At 41.6% G+C, this 18286-nt stretch overlaps 1 protein-coding gene across 1 annotated transcript in view; it reads left to right on the forward strand.

Moving 5' to 3' along the window:
- ZC3HAV1 (zinc finger CCCH-type containing, antiviral 1) overlaps positions 1 to 18286 on the forward strand; it is a 65673-nt gene that overhangs the window by 16791 nt on the left and 30596 nt on the right. The window contains exons 2-3 of the mRNA XM_022580127.3: positions 5351 to 5486; positions 10540 to 10792. Of these exons, the coding sequence (XP_022435835.2) occupies positions 5351 to 5486; positions 10540 to 10792 (389 nt within the window). The remainder of the gene's footprint in view (positions 1 to 5350; positions 5487 to 10539; positions 10793 to 18286) is intronic.

Consider the following 18286-nt stretch of genomic DNA (forward strand, 5'->3'; position numbering starts at 1 on the left):
AATTCCATATATATGTGTTAGCATACGGTATTTGTCTTTCTCTTTCTGACTTACTTTACTCTGTATGACAGACTCTAGGTCTATCCACCTCATTACAAATAGCTCAATTTCGTTTCTTTTTATAGCTGAGTAATATTCCATTGTATATATGTGCCACATCTTCTTTATCCATTCATCCGATGATGGGCACTTAGGTTGTTTCCATCTCCGGGTTATTGTAAATAGAGCTGCAGTGAACATTTTGGTACATGACTCTTTTTGAATTTTGGTTTTCTCAGGGTATATGCCCAGTAGTGGGGGAAGCATGGAGTCTTAACCCTTGAACCACCAGGGAAGTCCCTAAGCAACAGTTTCTGTCATTTATTGTGTCCCTTCTACACGGCATATGTGATTTATATGCACTGTCTCTCCTCATACCCTACTCTCAATTTTCTACTTAGTGCTAGGGAACAGTAGTTTGAATAATCCGGAATGGCATTTTTTTTTTTTTCTGGTTTGGAAAAATTTCAGACATGTCTGTTTTTGTTCATTTTTCCAGATGATGTTTTTATTTGCTTTTTGAGACCTGGGTTCAATTATCAGCTCTTCCTCTTATTTGAGTCACCTTTGATTTCTCATTTTACCCAGCCTCAGTTTCCCAAAGTAAAAAGCAAACTGTTTCCTCATAGGTTATAAATAACAGATGCATGTTCCTGTCACTTAGTAACTATGTAATAAATGTTAGTGTCTGTGCTTCTGGTCTCACTCCCCAAATAGGTGAGCACAGACTGCCCTGCCCTGAACACTATGTTGAAATCAGGGTGGAGATAAAGCCTCTCACAAGTTTGGAAAAGTCTAGGGAATGTGGGAAAACTGAGCAGGGCCTCCGAGGGACAGGGCTGCAGGTCAGAACTCAAGGCTAGATATGACATGCTGAGTTCAAGGTGAGTATTATGGAATCTAGAGGAACGAGCAGTTTGCCTGAGGATGGAGATGAGAAATGAAAAGCGATCTGGGCCCTCAGACGGGCAACGTCAGGGACCCAGCCAGTGCAGCGTGTGCTGGTCGGGCTCTTCCTACAGGCATGAGTGTCTTGGGTGAGGTTGGCAAAGCCTGGACACTCAGGGCTCCAGGCAGAGGGGTTCTTATTAGACTTGTCTGGCTGCCTTCAGTTATTTAGAGGAAATGTTGACTTCCAGGACCTTGGAAGTGCCCCACTGCTCCTTGGCTAGGACAGAGCAGGCACAGGACAGATATGACCGACGCTGTATCTTGCTGGGACCTGGAGAGGGACTGGGTCCTCATCTGTGACCCTAATCTGGCCACAGGAGAGGTACCATAGTCTTGGCTCTGTGATCACAATGTCTTGGACTGGAGCTCAAAGGGAAGAAAGGTTCTTAATTCCTCCCAGTTGTCAGATATCTCTGAGCCAGAGGGTAGGACCTGCCTAGCAGCAGGGTGTTTCAACAAGGTCATTTCCTGTTCCGTATCAAGAGGATCCTTAACGTCAGTACCCGGTGGAGTGAGATGCCTTGTGAGGTAATGAAGCTCGCAGGTATCTGGTAAAGCTCTAATGGAGGGATTTCCTGCTTTGGGTAGGAGGCTGGTCCCCTTCCTGCTGTAGAGTCTCTTCACAGATCGCCCCTCCCGTGGTGGTTGGAGGAGTGATAAGGTGGAGTCCCAGCCCAGCTGCTGAGGGCTCTGGGTCGTGGTGGCTGCTGGGGAGCAGTTATCTGAAAGCACAGACCCCCAGAGCAAGTGGAGAGCTGAGGTCAGCTTTATCAAGGAGTGCCAGACACACACTAGAAGCCAAAACTCCTGGTAGAGAAAGCCAGGAGAGAGCACGCCTGAGAAAACGGCTGAGATACAGGCTGTTGCCAGAGCCTGACCGACTGCCCTTGAATTGTGCATGAACCAGGGTGCGTGGGGAGGGCTGGCTGGGTTTTAAGGGCTTGGGCAGTGGCTGCCATGGTTGTTGTTTCTGATTTTTCTCATGAGGTTCCACGGCTAGATAAGAAGGCAATTCTAGAATGCTTCAGAAATGCCTTACACGCAGACAGCGTGAATAGTGTGGGACTATTAAAAGTCACTATTTGAATAGTGGCTTTTAAAGATTAGTTCTTAGAGAATAACTTTTATGTAGATGTTTACATTTAAAAAATCATTGTCAATTTCAATAAGATAATTTGGCAGTCATTCGCATTTCTGTTTACTAGTCACAAACAACTAAAACATAATAGTGGCAACTGATTCATGTTTAATATTTGGGAAATGAGAGAACTATTAAAAGAAAGATTTTAATTCTCAGTAAGAAAAATAGAATAAGACTTGAATAAATGGAGAGATATTTTCTGTTCCAGAATCAGAAGATTTAATGTAGTTAAGATGACGTAATATCCAATCTAATGTATGGCGTTAACACAAATTAGATTCTCAGTATGATCTTTTGTGGAAAGTGACAAAGCCAGAATAAAATTTCTATAGAGGAAATAATAGTTAAGCACACTAAAGAGATTTTTGAAAAGGAATAAGCCAATAATAGGATAAATTATTCTGTTAATATTTAAAATACAGTGCAAAGGATATTTTAGTTGTATGGTATTGGATTCAGAGTAGAACCGTTGATTGATAAAAACATAATAAGGATTCCAATAGTTCTAAATTTGCTAAAAAGTTAACAAACAATAGTCCTCTATAACAAAATAGTAAGAAAGTCCAATTTAATAGACGTTATTGAGAAAAGTTGATATAAAGCACTTCTGTCCTCCTCTGATGCTGGTTGTCAAAATAAGCTCCAGATATTTTAAAGAATTAAAGTTGAAAATATCTCTTTTAAAGGTGAAACAAAATGGTATAGTTATCTAGCTGTGGTGGAGGAATTAATTTCTCAAGTATTAAAACAGTGGGCTAAATTACGAATGGCAAATTGGAAGGATATGATTGTATAGAACAGCAATCAGATTGTTGAACAACAACCTTAATAAGTTCTTGATCAAAAGGGAAAAATCCAAAACTATTTGAAATACACAAGGCTGGTAAAGATTAGTATTAAAAAATATAAAGAACAGTTATAAATCTGTAGGTTAGTACTCATTCTCCACTAGATAAACAGTTAAAAGATATGAACAAATACTATAAGTAAGAGGAAATGCAAGCATCAAGCCTACATTTGGGAATATTTCAGTCTTGCTAATAATTAAAGTGCAAATTAAAAGCATAAGTCTATTTCTTTAATTTTCTTTTTTTTTTTGGCTGCACCATGTGGCATGCAGGATCTAGTTCCCTGACCAGGGATCGAACCTGGGGCCTCTGCATTGGGAGCAGGGAGTCTTAACTGCTTGACCACCAGGGAAGTCCCCCATAAGTCTATTTCCTACTTACTGAAGGAGCAAAAGTGATAAAACTCTATGTTAATGTGCTGGCGGGGAAATAGACATGCTCTCAGATTGCTGAGAGTAGGAGATCAAAATGAAACAGAAGCTGCAGGGAAACTGATTGTGTCCTTTGAGGCAATACCCTCAAAGGAATAAATCTCAAGAAATAATGTAAAAGAAGAAAGGTTGTCTGTACAAAGGTTGTAATGTAGTGAAAATCTGGCCATTACCTAACCTCCTGACAATTTGATAATGGTTGAGCAAACCAGAAACTATTAAGATCCCATCATATTAGCAACTGTTAAAACCATAAATCTGAGGACGTTGGCGATATTATAGGGAGCGTATGTAAGTTAAGAAGTCGAACGAGTTTGTTAGCCGAACATTGATGACTGTCACATTATGTTTGTCTAATGAAAACATCGGTACTGTCTGGGTTTCTCAATGGTCTAAGTCAGTGCTTGTGGGACTTCAGTGTGATTAAATCATTTGGGGATCTTGTTGAAAGATGGCTTTTGATTCAGTAGAACTTGGGTGGGGCCTGACATTCTAAATTTGTGACCAAGCTCCCAGATAATGGTGAAGCTGCTGATTCTCCCGCCACATTTTGAATAGCAAAGATTGAAATCTCTGCCATGCAGTATGGTAGCCACTAGTCATGTGTGGCTATTCAAATTTAAATTAATTAAAGTAAAGTAAAATAGAAAATTTAGTTTCTTAAGTCTTATTACCTATATTTCAAGTGTTCATTAGTAATGTATGGCTTACATTTTAGGAAGCTCAGATTATAGAACAATTCCATCATCATAGAAAGTACTATCAGACCTAAATCATCAGTCTTAAAGTGAAGAGGATTTTTATCTCTTTCTTTGTAGAGTTGTTTGAAATGTACAATTATGAGCTTGTTCCATTCCTTTGTAGTCACAAATCATATAGGTATACATTGGTAAGTAAGGCATAGAAGAGAGAAAGCAAGGAACAATTTCATCTAATTTAGTTTGTTCAATGGAATTCTCTTTTCACATTGATTTTATTGTCAATCCATAGATGTATTATCCTAATTATTCTTTGTCTCTCAATGGGCAGTCATTTCCACTAAATTTGTATCAGTTTCTTCGCCATTTTTTCCTCGTCCTACATTATTAATGTATACTAGAGGAGACATTATTTGAAGAAGTATTGCAATAATTTAAAGTATACATGTGTGGGGCTTCCCTGGTGGCACAGTGGTTGGGAATACACCTGCCAATGCAGGGGACACAGGTTCAAGCCCTGGCTGGGGAAGATCCCACATGCCGCGGAGCAACTAAGCCCATGTGCCACATTACTGAGCCTGTGCTCTAGAGCCTGCGCGCCACAACCACTGAAGCCCACGCACCACAACTATTGAAACCTGTGCACCTAGAGCCTGTGCTCCGCGACAAGAGAAGCCACTGCAATGAGAAGCCTGTGCACCGCAACAAAGAGTAGCCCCTGCTTGCCGCAACTAGAGAGAGCCTGCGGGCATCAACGAAGACCCAATGCAGCCAAAAATAAATACATAAATAAATAAAGTATACAAGTGCATAATTTGTGAAAATAATCCTCATATTCCCTTTTCCCATCTAGGTGTTTCATCAATTTATTTATTTATTTATTTATTTATTTGCAGTATGCGGGCCTCTCACGGTTGTGGCCTCTCCCGTTGCGGAGTACAGGCTCCGGCCACGCAGGCTCAACGGCCATGGCTCATAGGCCCAGCCACTCCGCGGCAGGTGCGATCTTCCCGGACCGGGGCACGAACCCGCGTCCCCTGCATCGGCAGGCGGATTCTCAACCACTGTGCCACCAGGGAAGCCCATCAATTTATATTTTTAAAGTGTACTCTTGAAGCAGGACCAACCTGTATTAGTTACCAAAGGATATGGGCATTGATTTTCATTGAAAGTTCCCTGGATGATTGCTTTTTCTTTACTTTCTGTGAAGTGGAAACACTGACCATTGTCATTTATTTCCAGGAATTTATGCAAATATTCTCACGAGGTTCTCTCAGAAGATAACTTCAAGGTCCTGAAAAATCATGCACTCTCTGGACTGAACAAAGAGGAATTAGCCGTGCTCCTTCTCCAAAATGACCCTTTTTTTATGCCAGAGGTAAGTTCTAATTCCTTAGTTTGAAAAGCAGGGAGAGTGCTGTTGGCAGCGTGGCATCGTGGGTGTGTTGGAATGGGAGCAGAGAAAACTGAGCACCAGGGCCTGCAGGTGGCCGTCAACAGGTGATTGTTGCTGAGTTATCTGAGAGATTCCAACAATTTCCTTCCTATTAGAAGTTTTACAAGAATTGGAGTCTGGAATGCTTCCCCCGCCAGGCTGCTAGGGAACCCTGTGACCTCCTGGAAGAGGTGGGCTTTGAGGCAGGGTTTTGGAAGATGACAGGGTGTATTGGTTGAGGCTAAGTTATTGGAACAAAGAGACCTCAAAGTGCAGTGATTCAAATAAAATATTACTTTGTTTCTCTATCACTTGACAGTCTGGATTGGGGGTCATTAAACCATGGTCCATGGTCCAAATCCCACCTGCCACCTGTTTTTGTAGTTTAATTGGAACACAGCCACCCCCATTCATTTATATATTGTCTATTGCCACTTTCTCATGCAAGAGTGAGTTGAGTATTTGCAACAGAGACTGAATGGCCTGCAAAGCCTAAAATATTTACCATTTGATCGTTTACAGAAATAGTTTACTGACTTTTGGTCTTGCCCAGATGTAGGCAGGTAGGTATCCGATGGTCAGGCAGCTGGATTCCACAGTGTCACGCAGGGACTCAGGCCAGTAGGTCAGCCTTATTATCTTATATATAATATATCCATTCTATTTTTGGACCAGTAGATAATCTCTGTTCTCTTTTAACATGTGGCTTCCTCCTCCAGGTACAAGGAGATTCTTCTCACTGTCATCATTTTCTAACCAACAGGAATGTAGAGAGGGAGTAAGTGAAAGGCAAGCAGCTTTCTTTTTTAAAAGATGCAACTTGGACATTGTAAAAAGCGCATCTGCTCCATGTCATTCGCCAGAACTTATCACATGATCACACTTAGGTAGAAGGGAGGCTGGGAAATGTAGTTTCTGGCTGGGTAACTAGGTGTCCAGCTAAAACTTGGAAGCTTCTATTATTAGAAGAAAGGTGAGGACAATGGCAGATAATTAACAGTCTCATCCACACAGGACTATTGACTTGAAAATCAGAGGATGCTGTTTAAAGAATGGTATCTGACCTGAGAAAAACCCTTGTGTAGAGAAGTTAGCTTCACACTGAAAGAGAGGCACAGAAACATAACTGAAGGCTCAAGTGGAATGAGTGGAAGGGACTGAGATTAAGATAAGCAAAGGTGGGGACTTCCCTGGTAGTCCAGTGGTTAAGAATCCACCTTCCAATGCAGGGGACTCAGGTTTGATCCCTGGTTGGGGAACTAAGATCCCACATGCTGTGGGGCAACAGAGCCCACACACGCCACAACTAGAGAGAAGCCCGCATGCCGCAACTAAGACCTGACACAGCCAAAAATAGATAAGTAAGTAAGGAAATAAATAAATAAATAAATAAATATATATATATATATATTTTTAAAGATAAGCAAGGTTGAAATTCAGATGTGCTTTTATTTATGACAAGATAGCTATTAGGGATATCTGGGGGGTTAAACATCTTTTGACTCTAAGCTCAGTGTGTTTCCCTGAGGACTTAGAAACCTTAGGACATGAGGGGTGATTTTGAGTTGATCACTGAGCTCAAGAGAGATAGGAGTGCAAGGCCGTCTATAAAAATGTCTTCAGAGACAGAGAGAGTGGAGGAGGACTATATATGCCATTTCTGCAGGCATTCTTTCATTTAGGTACTTGGATTTCTCTCTCTCTCTCTCTCTCTCTGTTTCCAGGAGCCTAGGTTTAGAGGTCTTGTCTTGGGATCCCTATGGCCCTTGGCCTGTGTGCCAGCTCAGTCCCTCCTGGCTACCAGCATGGGGAGACGCCTTACACACCAACTCGTTAAAGGTCCCGTTGACTAACAGACCCACCCCGCCCTTTTCCTTTCATGTGAAGGGATGACGACAGGTGAAGTCTTGTTATGACCCTTGAGAGGAGTGTCCATGGGGTCCAACCTTAGTCTAGTGTTAAACTTGGAAGTTTGGAAAGGTCACTCATCAAGTTTGCTGTCTGCTTCTGTTCTCCAGAATCACCAAGGACTTTCTGTATCACGTCCCTGGAGAATAAGGGGAGTGACAACTCTTCCTTTCTCTAGGGAAGAACCTACTAGAAGGTGGTGTTGCTGATGGATCCCGGAAAAGCCCATTGACAGAAGAGCTGGGAGGGTCCTCGTAGGAAAATGCCGTTGTCATCCTTTATCACACAGAGAGCCTGAAGTGTCATCTGAGGTTCCCTTTCCCTTTTAAGAATTCAGTACCCATTGAATTCTTGGGGTGGGAAGGCTTGTGCTTGAAGTTTATTTTTAGCCAATAACTTAATTGCCATTTACCACTTGTCAGGGGTAGGATCACAGACTAGCAGACTGCACTGTTTCCTGAACCAGAGGTCTGAGGCGCTGGTTCCTGTAGTGGAAAATCGACCAGAGCATCAATAACATAAGTCTCTATTTGACAATTTGGGGCAAGAGTAGTCTCTCAAGGAGTGTTTTAACTTGGGTGAGTAGGGCAGAATATTTTCAAGGTTTTAGCAGGAGGGGCTCAGCCAGAGTTCAGCTAGTTCCAAGGATAGTTGGTCAACGATGGTCCTTCCATGTCTCTCAAAGTCCTGACTCTGCCACTAACCACCTCTGTGGTCCTGGACAAGGCATTTCATCCTTCTGCATCTCACTTTACTTATTGTTTGGTTTGCATTCATTCAATTAACACTCAGGAGTTCCTACAAGGGCAGGCTTCTGAAGGCAGCAGTGGACAAGACACACTGCCTGCCCTCAAAAACTTAAAATGTTCACACTCTTCCACTTTGCCTTGACCTGCGAGAACATAAAAGCATCAGGCAAATCTGACGTCCTTATATAGAGACTTGTGTAACTGAGATGTATTTATTAAAAGGAAGCAATGATTTCATTTGTTTTGGCAGGAGCATTCTTACTTAAACATCAGCATAGAACTAGGAATGTTAACCAGAGTATCATTTGTGAAGTTACTAATTATTCTTGTTTCACTCAGGCCTCTAGAACACTGGTTCTCAAGCTTTAAATGTGTGTCAGAATCACCTGGAGGGTTTGTCAAGCCCAGATTGCTGGGCCCTACCTCTGGCCGTTCTGACTCTGTAGATACGGGGAAGGGCCCAGGGACTTGTATTTCTAATAAGTTTCCAGTTGGAGCCGATGTTGCTTGTGCAGGGACTACACTTTGAGAACTGTTGGTCTAGAGTCTTGAATCTGGATCATAGGCTCTATCGCAATGATATCTGTTTGCATCAGGTTTAGAAGTTGTTTATATGGCTTAAGTCATTGTTGTTAGAGTCTGAATCCATGTCTTTGCCACTTGGATACATCACAGTGGCCCGTGTTGACCTGGTTTGCTCAGAGTCTATTGAAACAACTTATAAACGTTTTCATCTTTAAGCTTCTTCATGTAATGATTCAAACATTTGCATCACATTTCATATTTTGCACAACACATTTACATATTTTATTATTTAATCTGCTCAACAACTTGGTTAGGTGAGGAGAGCAAATATTTTCCTTCTTTACAGCAAAGGAAAGAGAGGCTGGGAGCAAGTAAGTAATTCAAGATGTGAGGTCACATGTAGCTGCTTCCAGGGCTGCAGACTTCAACCAGCATCTTCTAGTCCTGCATCACCTGGTCTGGCCTCAGTGACAGTGTTTCTTCTGGTCTCCTTTCAGTAAGAACTACATCTCTGTAGAGCTAGATATGTAGGTATGCCTATTTACATAGGAATATACAAATTATCTGCTTCAGTTGATCTTTTGAGAAACTGACATTCTGCCTAGCTGAGACTAGATTCTAGACTCCCAGGAGTTGTAGGTAAGACCCACATGTCCTCTTCTGAAAAATTAATTAACTAATTAATTAGTTTGGTTGCACTGGGTCTTAGTTGCAGCAGGCGGGCTCTTTAGTTGCAGCATGTGGGCTTCTCAGTTGCGGCTCGCAGGCTCCTTAGTTGCGGCACACTGGCTCCCTAGCTGTGGCATGCTAACTCTTACTTGTGGCATGGTGCGGGATCTAGTTCCCTGACCAGGGATTGAACCTGGGGCCCCTGCATTGGGAGCATGGAGTCTTAACCACTGTGCCACCAGGGAAGTCCCCACATGTCCTTTTTGTTGGCTGCACTGCACGGCATGCGGGATCTTAGTTCCCCATCCAGGGACCGAACCGCGTGGAGTCTTAAACACTGGACCGCCGTGGAAGTCCCTCCACATGTCCTTTTAATAGAACAATGAATTGATATCCAAAGACAGGCCTTCCTCTTTGGGGTTCCTTTATAATGTAGGGCTCCCTTTGGGTCCTGTTTGGTTCTATCTGTAGCTAGCCGTCTTATGTTGATTCTTCCAAAGGAGGTTAATCAAATTCAAGTTTCCTTCAGTTAGTTTCTGGCCTCTTCTGCTGCAAATAAGTCATCGATTGAAAAGAACTCATCAAAGATTGTGGAATACACATGCATTTTTTTCCTTTGATATATCTCTGCTTGCTTCTGATTTTTTTTTCTTATCAGGAAGTAAGAAAAGCTGCTTTTTTATTATTTATTTATTTATTTTTCATCAGAGTATAGTTGATTTACACTGTTGTGTTAGTTTCTGCTGTACAGCAAAATGAATCAGTTATACATATACATATATCCACTCTTTTTTATTTTATTTTATTTTATTTTTATCTTTTTGCGGTATGCAGGCCTCTCACTGCTGCGGCCTCTCCCGTCGCAGAGCACAGGCTCCGGACGCACAGGCCCAGCGACCATGGCCCATGGGCCCAGCCGTTCCGCGGCATGTGGGATCATCCCAGACCGGGGCACGAACCCATGTCCCCTGCATCGGCAGGTGGACTCTCAACCACTGCGCCACCAAGGAAGCCCCTATCCGCTCTTTTTTAGATTCTGTTCCCATATAGGTCATTACAGCCGAAATTTTTATATACACTTTCCTTAACGTGTGGCACATAGAGAAACATGTTTTATCTCTAACTATTTTTTCTTCGTTCTGTAGATATGCAAAAATTATAAGGGAGAGGGTGGAAGACAGATTTGTAACCAGCAGCCACCGTGTGAAAGGCTCCACGTTTGTGAACACTTTACCCGAGGGAACTGTGGTTATGCCAACTGCTTCCGGTCCCATAACCTGATGGACAGAAAGGTGCTGGCCATCATGAGGGAGCACGGGCTGAGCTCACGTGTGGTCCAGAACATCCAGGACATCTGCAACAGCAGGCACCGCCAGAAGAAACCCTCTGGGTGGAGAGGTAAATGCGGTCTACTTTTTTTTTTTTTTTTTTTTTTTTGCGGTACGTGGACCTCTCACTGTTGTGGCCTCTCCTGTTGCGGAGCACAGGCTCCAGATGCGCAGGCTCAGTGGCCATGGCTCACGGGCCCAGCCGCTCCGCGGCATGTGGGATCTTCCCGGACCGGGGCACGAACCCGTGTCCCCTGCATCGGCAGGCGGACTCCCAACCACTGCGCCACCAGGGAAGCCCTCAGTTTTTTGAGTATATACCCTGAAGTAGAATTGCTGGATCACATGGTAATTCAGTGTTAAATATTTGAGGAACTGCCATACCGTTTTCCACAGTGGCTGCACCATTTTACATTCCCATCAGGAAAGCACTAGGGTCTCAATTTCTCCCCCTCCTCACCAGCACTTGTTACTTTCTGTTTTTTTCTGGATAATAGCCATCCTATTATGATCAGTGAAGTGATCAGTACAATTTCTTAAACATTTTGATGTTGTTTAATGGAATTAACACTTGCGTTTTTTAATATCTTTATTAAGCAGATATAGAGGAGATGTATTTTATGAAGCAAGTAGAATATATAACTAAAATTCTGTGAGAGAATCTTTTAATATTTGAGAAATGCTTTATCATTTACAAGGGACGTTCACCTAAAATATCTCATCACTGTTCCTCACAGCAAAACTGTGAAGCAAGGCAGGTATTATTGGCCTCACTTAATGGATAAGGAAACTGAGGCTTGGAAATTTTAAGTGACTATTTTTAAAAATTATTTATTTGGCTGCGTTGGGTCTTCACTGCTGCGCGTGGGCTTTCTCTAGTTGTGGCGAGGGGGTCTACTCTTCGTTGCAGTGTGCGGGCTCCTCATTGCGATGGCTTCTCTTGTTGCAGAGCACGGGCTCTAGGCACGTGGGCTCAGTAGTTGTGGCTCATGGGCTCTATAGTGCAGGCTCAGTAGTGGTGGCACACGGGCTTACTTGCTCCACGGCATGTGGGATCCTCGTGGACCAGGGCTCGAACCCGTGTCCCCTGCTTTGGCAGGTGGATTCTTTTTCTTTTTTTTTTTTTTTACATCTTTATTGGAGTATAATTGCTTTGCAATGGTGTGTTAGTTTCTGCGTTATAACAAAGTGAATCAGTTATACATATACATATGTTCCCATATCTCTTCCCTCTTTCGTCTCCCTCCCTCCCACCCTCCCTATCCCACCCCTCTAGGTGGTCACAGAGCACCGAGTTCATCTCCCTGTGCTATGCGGCTGCTTCCCACTAGCTATCTATTTTACCTTTGGTAGTGTATATATGTCCATGCCTCTCTCTCACTTTGTCACAGCTTACCCTTCCCGCTCCCCATACCCTCAACTCCATTCTCTAGTAGGTCTGTGTCTTTATTCCTGTCTTACCCTTAGGTTCTTCATGACATTTTTTTTTCTTGTATTACATATATATGTGTTAGCATACGGTATTTGTCTTTCTCTTTCTGACTTACTTCACTCTGTATGACAGACTCTAGGTCCATCCACCTCACTACAAATAACTCAATTTCGTTTCCTTTTATGGCTAATATTCCATTGTATATATGTGCCACATCTTCTTTATCCATTCATCTGATGATGGACACTTAGGTTGTTTCCATCTCCTGGTTATTGTAAATAGAGCTGCAATGAACATTTTGGTACATGACTCTTTTTGAATCATGGTTTTCTCAGGGTATATGCCCAGTAGTGGGAATGCTGGGTCATATGGTAGTTCTATTTGTAGTTTTTTAAGGAACCTCCATACTGTTCTCCATAGTGGCTGTACCATTCACATTCCCACCAGCAGTGCAAGAGTGTTCCCTTTTCTCCACACCCTCTCCAGCATTTATTGTTTCTAGATTTTTTGATGATGGCCATTCTGACCGGTGTGAGATGATATCTCATTGTAGTTTTGATTTGCATTTCTCTAATGATTAATGATGTTGAGCATTCTTTCATGTGTTTGTTGGCACTCTGTGTATCTTCTTTGGAGAAATGTCTATTTAGGTCTTCTGCCCATTTTTGGATTGGGTTGTTTGTATTTTTGTTATTGAGCTGCATGAGCTGCTTGTAAATTTTGTAGATTAATCCTTTGTCAGTTGCTTCATTTGCAAATATTTTCTCCCATTCTGAGGGTTGTCTTTTCGTCTTGTTTATGGTTTCCTTTGCTGTGCAAAAGCTTTGAAGTTTCATTAGGTCCCATTTGTTTGTTTATTTTTTTATTTCCATTTCTCTAGGAGTTGGGTCAAAAAGGATCTTGCTGTGATTTATGTCATAGAGTGTTCTGCCTATGTTTTCCTCTAAGAGTTTGATAGTTTCTGCCCTTACATTTAGGTCTTTAATCCATTTTGAGCTTATTTTTGTGTATGGTGTTAGGGAGTGATCTAATCTCATACTTTTACATGTACCTGTCCAGTTTTCCCAGCACCACTTATTGAAGAGGCTCTCCTTTCTCCACTGTACATTCCTGCCTCCTTATCAAAGATAAGGTGACCATGTGTGCGTGGGTTTATCTCTGGGCTTTCTATCCTGTTCCGTTTATCTATATTTCTGTTTTCGTACCAGTACCATACTGTCTTGATTACTGTAGCTTTGTAGTATAGTCTGAAGTCAGGAAGCCTGATTCCTCCAGCTCCGTTTTTCGTTCTCAAGATTGCTTTGGCTATTCGGGGTCTTTTGTGTTTCCATACAAATTGTGAAATTTTTTGTTCTAGTTCTGTGAAAAATGCCAGTGGTAGTTTGATAGGGATTGCATTGAATCTGTAGATTGCTTTGGGTAGTAGAGTCATTTTCACAATGTTGATTCTTCCTATCCAAGAACATGGTATATCTCTCCATCTATTTGTATCATCTTTAATTTCTTTCATCACTGTCTTACAATTTTCTGCATACAGGTCTTTTGTCTCCTTAGGTAGGCTTATTCTTAGATATTTTATTCTTTTTATTGCAGTGGTAAATGGGAGTGTTTTCTTGATTTCACTTTCAGCTTTTTCATCATTAGTGTATTGGAATGCCAGAGATTTCTGTGCATTAATTTTGTATCCTGCTACTTTACCAAATTCATTGATTAGCTCTAGTAGTTTTCTGGTAGCATCTTTAGGATTCTCTGTGTATAGTATATCATGTCATCTGCAAACAGTGACAGCTTTACTTCTTCTTTTCCGGTTTGGATTCCTTTTATTTCCTTTTCTTCTCTGATTGCTGTGGCTAAGACTTCCAAAACTACGTTGAATAAGAGTTGTGAGAGGGGGCAACCTTGTCTTGTTCCTGATCTTAGTGGAAATGCTTTCAGTTTTTCACCATTGAGGACAATGTTGGCTTTGGGTTTGTCATATATGGCCTTTATTATGTTGAGGAAAGTTCCCTCTATGCCTACTTTCTGGAGGGTTTTTATCATAAATGGGTGTTGAATTTTGTCGAAAGCTTTCTCTGTATCTATTGAGATGACCATATGGTTTTTCTCCTTCGATTTGTTAATATGGTGTATCACATTGATTGATTTGTGTATATTGAAGAATCCTTGCATTCCTGGAATAAACCCCACCTGATCATGGTATATGATCCTCTTAATGTGCTGTTGGATTCTGCTTGCTAGTATTTTGTTGAGGATTTTTGCATCTATGTTCATCAGTGATATTGGCCTGTAGTTTTCTTTCTTTGTGACATCCTTGTCTGGTTTTGGTATCAGGGTGATGGTGGCCTCGTAGAATGAGTTTGGGAGTGTTCCTCCCTCTGCTATATTTTGGAAGAGTTTGAGCAGGATAGGTGTTAGCTCTTCTCTAAATGTTTGATAGAATTCGCCTGTGAAGCCATCTGGTCCTGGGCTTTTGTTTGTTGGAAGATTTTTAATCACAGTTTCAATTTCAGTGCTTGTGATTGGTCTGTTCATATTTTCTATTTCTTCCTGATTCAGTCTTGGCAGGTTGTGCATTTCTAAGGATTTGTCCATTTCTTCCAGGTTGTCCATTTTATTGGCACAGAGTTGCTTGTAGTAATCTCTCATGATCTTTTGTATTTCTGCAGTGTCAGTTGTTACTTCTCCTTTTTCATTTTTAATTCTATTGATTTCAGTCTTCTCCCTTCTTTTCTTGATGAGTCTGGCTAATGGTTTATCAATTTTGTTTATCTTCTCAAAGAACCAGCTTTTAGTTTTATTGATCTTTGCTATTGTTTCCTTCATTTCTTTTTCATTTATATCTAATCTGATTTTTATGATTTCTTTCCTTCTGCTAACTTTGGGTTTTTTTTGTTCTTCTTTCTCTGATTGCTTTAGGTGCAAGGTTAGGTTGTTTATTAGAGCTGTTTCCTGTTTCTTAAGATAGGATTGTATTGCTATAAACTTCCCTCTTAGAACTGCTTTTGCTGCATCCCATAGGTTTTGGGTCATCGTGTCTCCATTGTCATTTGTTTCTAGGTATTATTTTATTTCTTCTTTGATTTCTTCAGTGATCACTTTGTTATTAAGTAGTGTATTGTTTAGCCTCTATGTGTTTGTAGTTTTTACATATCTTTTCCTGTAATTGATATCTAGTCTCATAGCATTGTGGTCGGAAAAGATAGTTGATACAATTTCAATTTTCTTAAATTTACCAGGGCTTGATTTGTGACCCAAGATATGATCTATCCTGGAGAATGTTCCATGAGCACTTTAGAAAAATGTGTATTCTGTTGTTTTTGGATGGAATGTCCTATAAATATCAATTAAGTCCATCTTGTTTAATGTATCATTTAAAGCTTGTGTTTTCTTATTTATTTTCATTTTGGATGATCTGTCCGTTGGTGAAAGTGGGGTGTTAAAGTCCCCTACTATGAATGTTTTACTGTCGATTTCCTCTTTTATGGCTGTTAGTATTTGCCTTATGTATTGAGGTGCTCCTATGTTGGGTGCATAAATATTTACAATTGTTATATCTTCTTCTTGGATCGAACCCTTGATCATTATGTAGTGTCCTTCTTTGTCTCTGCTAATAGTCTTTATTTTAAAGTCTATTTTGTCTGATATGAGAATTGCTACTCCAGCTTTCTTTTGGTTTCCATTTGCGTGGAATATCTTTTTCCATCCCCTCACTTTCAGTCTGTATGTGTCCCTAGGTCTGAAGTAGGTCTCTTGTAGACAGCATATATATGGGTCTTGTTTTTGTATCCATTCAGCCAGTCTGTGTCTTTTGGTGGGAGCATTTAATCCATTTACATTTAAGGTAATTATCGATATGTATGTTCCTATTCCCATTTTCTTAATTGTTTTGGGTTTGTTTTTGTAGGTCTTTTCCTTCTCTTGTGTTTCTTGCCTAGAGAAGGTCCTTTAGCATTTGTTGTAAAGCTGGTTTGGTGGTGTTGAACTCTCTCAGCTTTTGCTTGTGTGTAAAGTTTTAATTTCTTCATCAAATCTGAATGAGATCCTTGCTGGGTAGAGTAATCTTGGTTGTAGGTTTTTCTCCTTCATCACTTTAAATATGTCCTGCCAGTCCCTTCTGGCTTGCAGAGTTTCTGCTCAAAGATTAGCTGTTAACCTTATGGGGATTCCCTTTTGTGTTATTTGTTGTTTTTCCCTTGCTGCTTTTAATATGTTTTCTTTGTATTTAATTTTTGACAGTTTGATTAATATGTGCCTTGGCGTGTTTCTCCTTGCATTTATCCTGTATGGGACTCTCTGTGCTTCCTGGACTTGGTTAACTATTTCCTTTCCCATATTAGGGAAGTTTTCAACTATAATCTCTTCAAATGTTTTCTCAGTCCCTTTCTTTTTCTCTTCTTCTTCTGGAACCCCTATAATTCGAATGTTGGTGCATTTAATGTTGTCCCAGAGCTCTCTGCGACTGTCCTCAGTTCTTTTCATTCTTTTTTCTTTATTCTGCTCTGCAGTAGTTATTTCCACTATTTTATCTTCCAGGGCACTTATCCGTTCTTCTGCCTCAGTTATTCTGCTATTGATCCCTTCTAGAGTATTTTTAATTTCATTCAGTGTGTTGTTCATCGTTGCTTGTTTCATCTTTAGTTCTTCTAGGTCCTTGTTAAGTGTTTCTTGCATTTTCTCTATTCTATTTCCAAGATTTTGGATCATCTTTACTATCATTATTCTGAATTCATTTTCAGGTAGACTGCCTATTTCCTCTTCATTTGTTTTATCTGGTGGGTTTTTATCTTGCTCCTTCATCTGCTGTGTGTTTTTCTGTCTCCTCATTTTGCTTATCTTACTGTGTTTGGGGTCTCCTTTTTGCAGGCTGCAGGTTCGTAGTTCCCGTTGTTTTTGGTGTCTGTCCCCAGTGGCTAAAGTTGGTTCAGTGGGTTGTGTAGGCTTCCTGGTGGAGGGGACTAGTGCCTGTGTTCTGGTGGATGAGGTTGGATCTTGACTTTCTGGTGGGCAGGTCCACGTCTGGTGGTGTGTTTTGGGGTGTCTGTGGACTATTGTGATTTTAGGCAGCCTGTCTGCTAATGGGTGGGGTTGTGTTCCTGTCTTGCTAGTTGTTCGGCATAGGATGTCCAGCACTGTATCTTGCTGGTCGTTGAGTGAAGCTGGGTGTTGGTTTTGAGATGGAGATCCCTGGGAGATTTTCACCGTTTGATATTATGTGGAGCTGGGAGGTCTCTTGTGGACCAGTGTCCTGAAGTTGGCTCTCCCACCTCAGAGGCACAGCACTGACTCCTGGCTGCAGCACCAAGAGCCTTTCATCCACACGGCTGCTGGTCTAGGAGAGTCTCCTGGAGAGCTGGGGCAGCTGTGCTCACGTTGGGGCGTGGGCACTGGGGGCAGCCATATTCGGGAGCTCTGGCTGGTGGATTCTTAACCACTGCGCCACCAGGGAAGTCCCTTAAGTGAGTTCTATTGCGAGGAGCCTTAAATCATTTTTAGAAGAGTGAAGGGTAATACTATGCATCAAGAAAAGTAACGTTTTCAGGGCCTCACAGGACTCGAGAGGAGCAGAGCTCGCGTGTTCTGATTCCACATCTTGTGTTTTTTCTCCTGCACGACAATGCCCTCTCGACAGGGGAATATCTGGAAGGACGGGGTTTGGTGTAGCTTCTCAATATAAATTTGTTGTATGCGAGAGGGAGTTTTCTTTGTTGTCACTTCTAGTTAATCTACTTAGTTGATGGGAGGAGGATGCTTGCTTGTACTATATTCCTGCTGCCCCCTGGGTTTGGAAGAGAAGACCTCTCTTGCTCCTCTTTCCCACACACAATAGCACAACTCACACACCACACGCACACACACAGCCTCCAGCCACATGTACACAAAAACAACGACTTGCATACATACATACCCCACACATACACAAACTTCACGCATGCACAACATGTGTAACACATGCACAGGACACACTTCACACATGCCACACAAACACATGCAATCACACCACACAGACTTCACTTGTGCATGCCACATACACCATACATGCATATCTCACCAACCGACACACGTCACACACCATGCGTGCAACCACACACACACATACACCCGTCACATGTATACCACACATGCGTATCACAC

Source organism: Delphinapterus leucas, chromosome 9, assembly GCF_059928025.1.
Source record: "Delphinapterus leucas isolate spDelLeu-1000000601 "Yukka" chromosome 9, BTC_Dleu_Yukka2, whole genome shotgun sequence".
Classification (NCBI taxonomy): domain Eukaryota; kingdom Metazoa; phylum Chordata; class Mammalia; order Artiodactyla; family Monodontidae; genus Delphinapterus; species Delphinapterus leucas.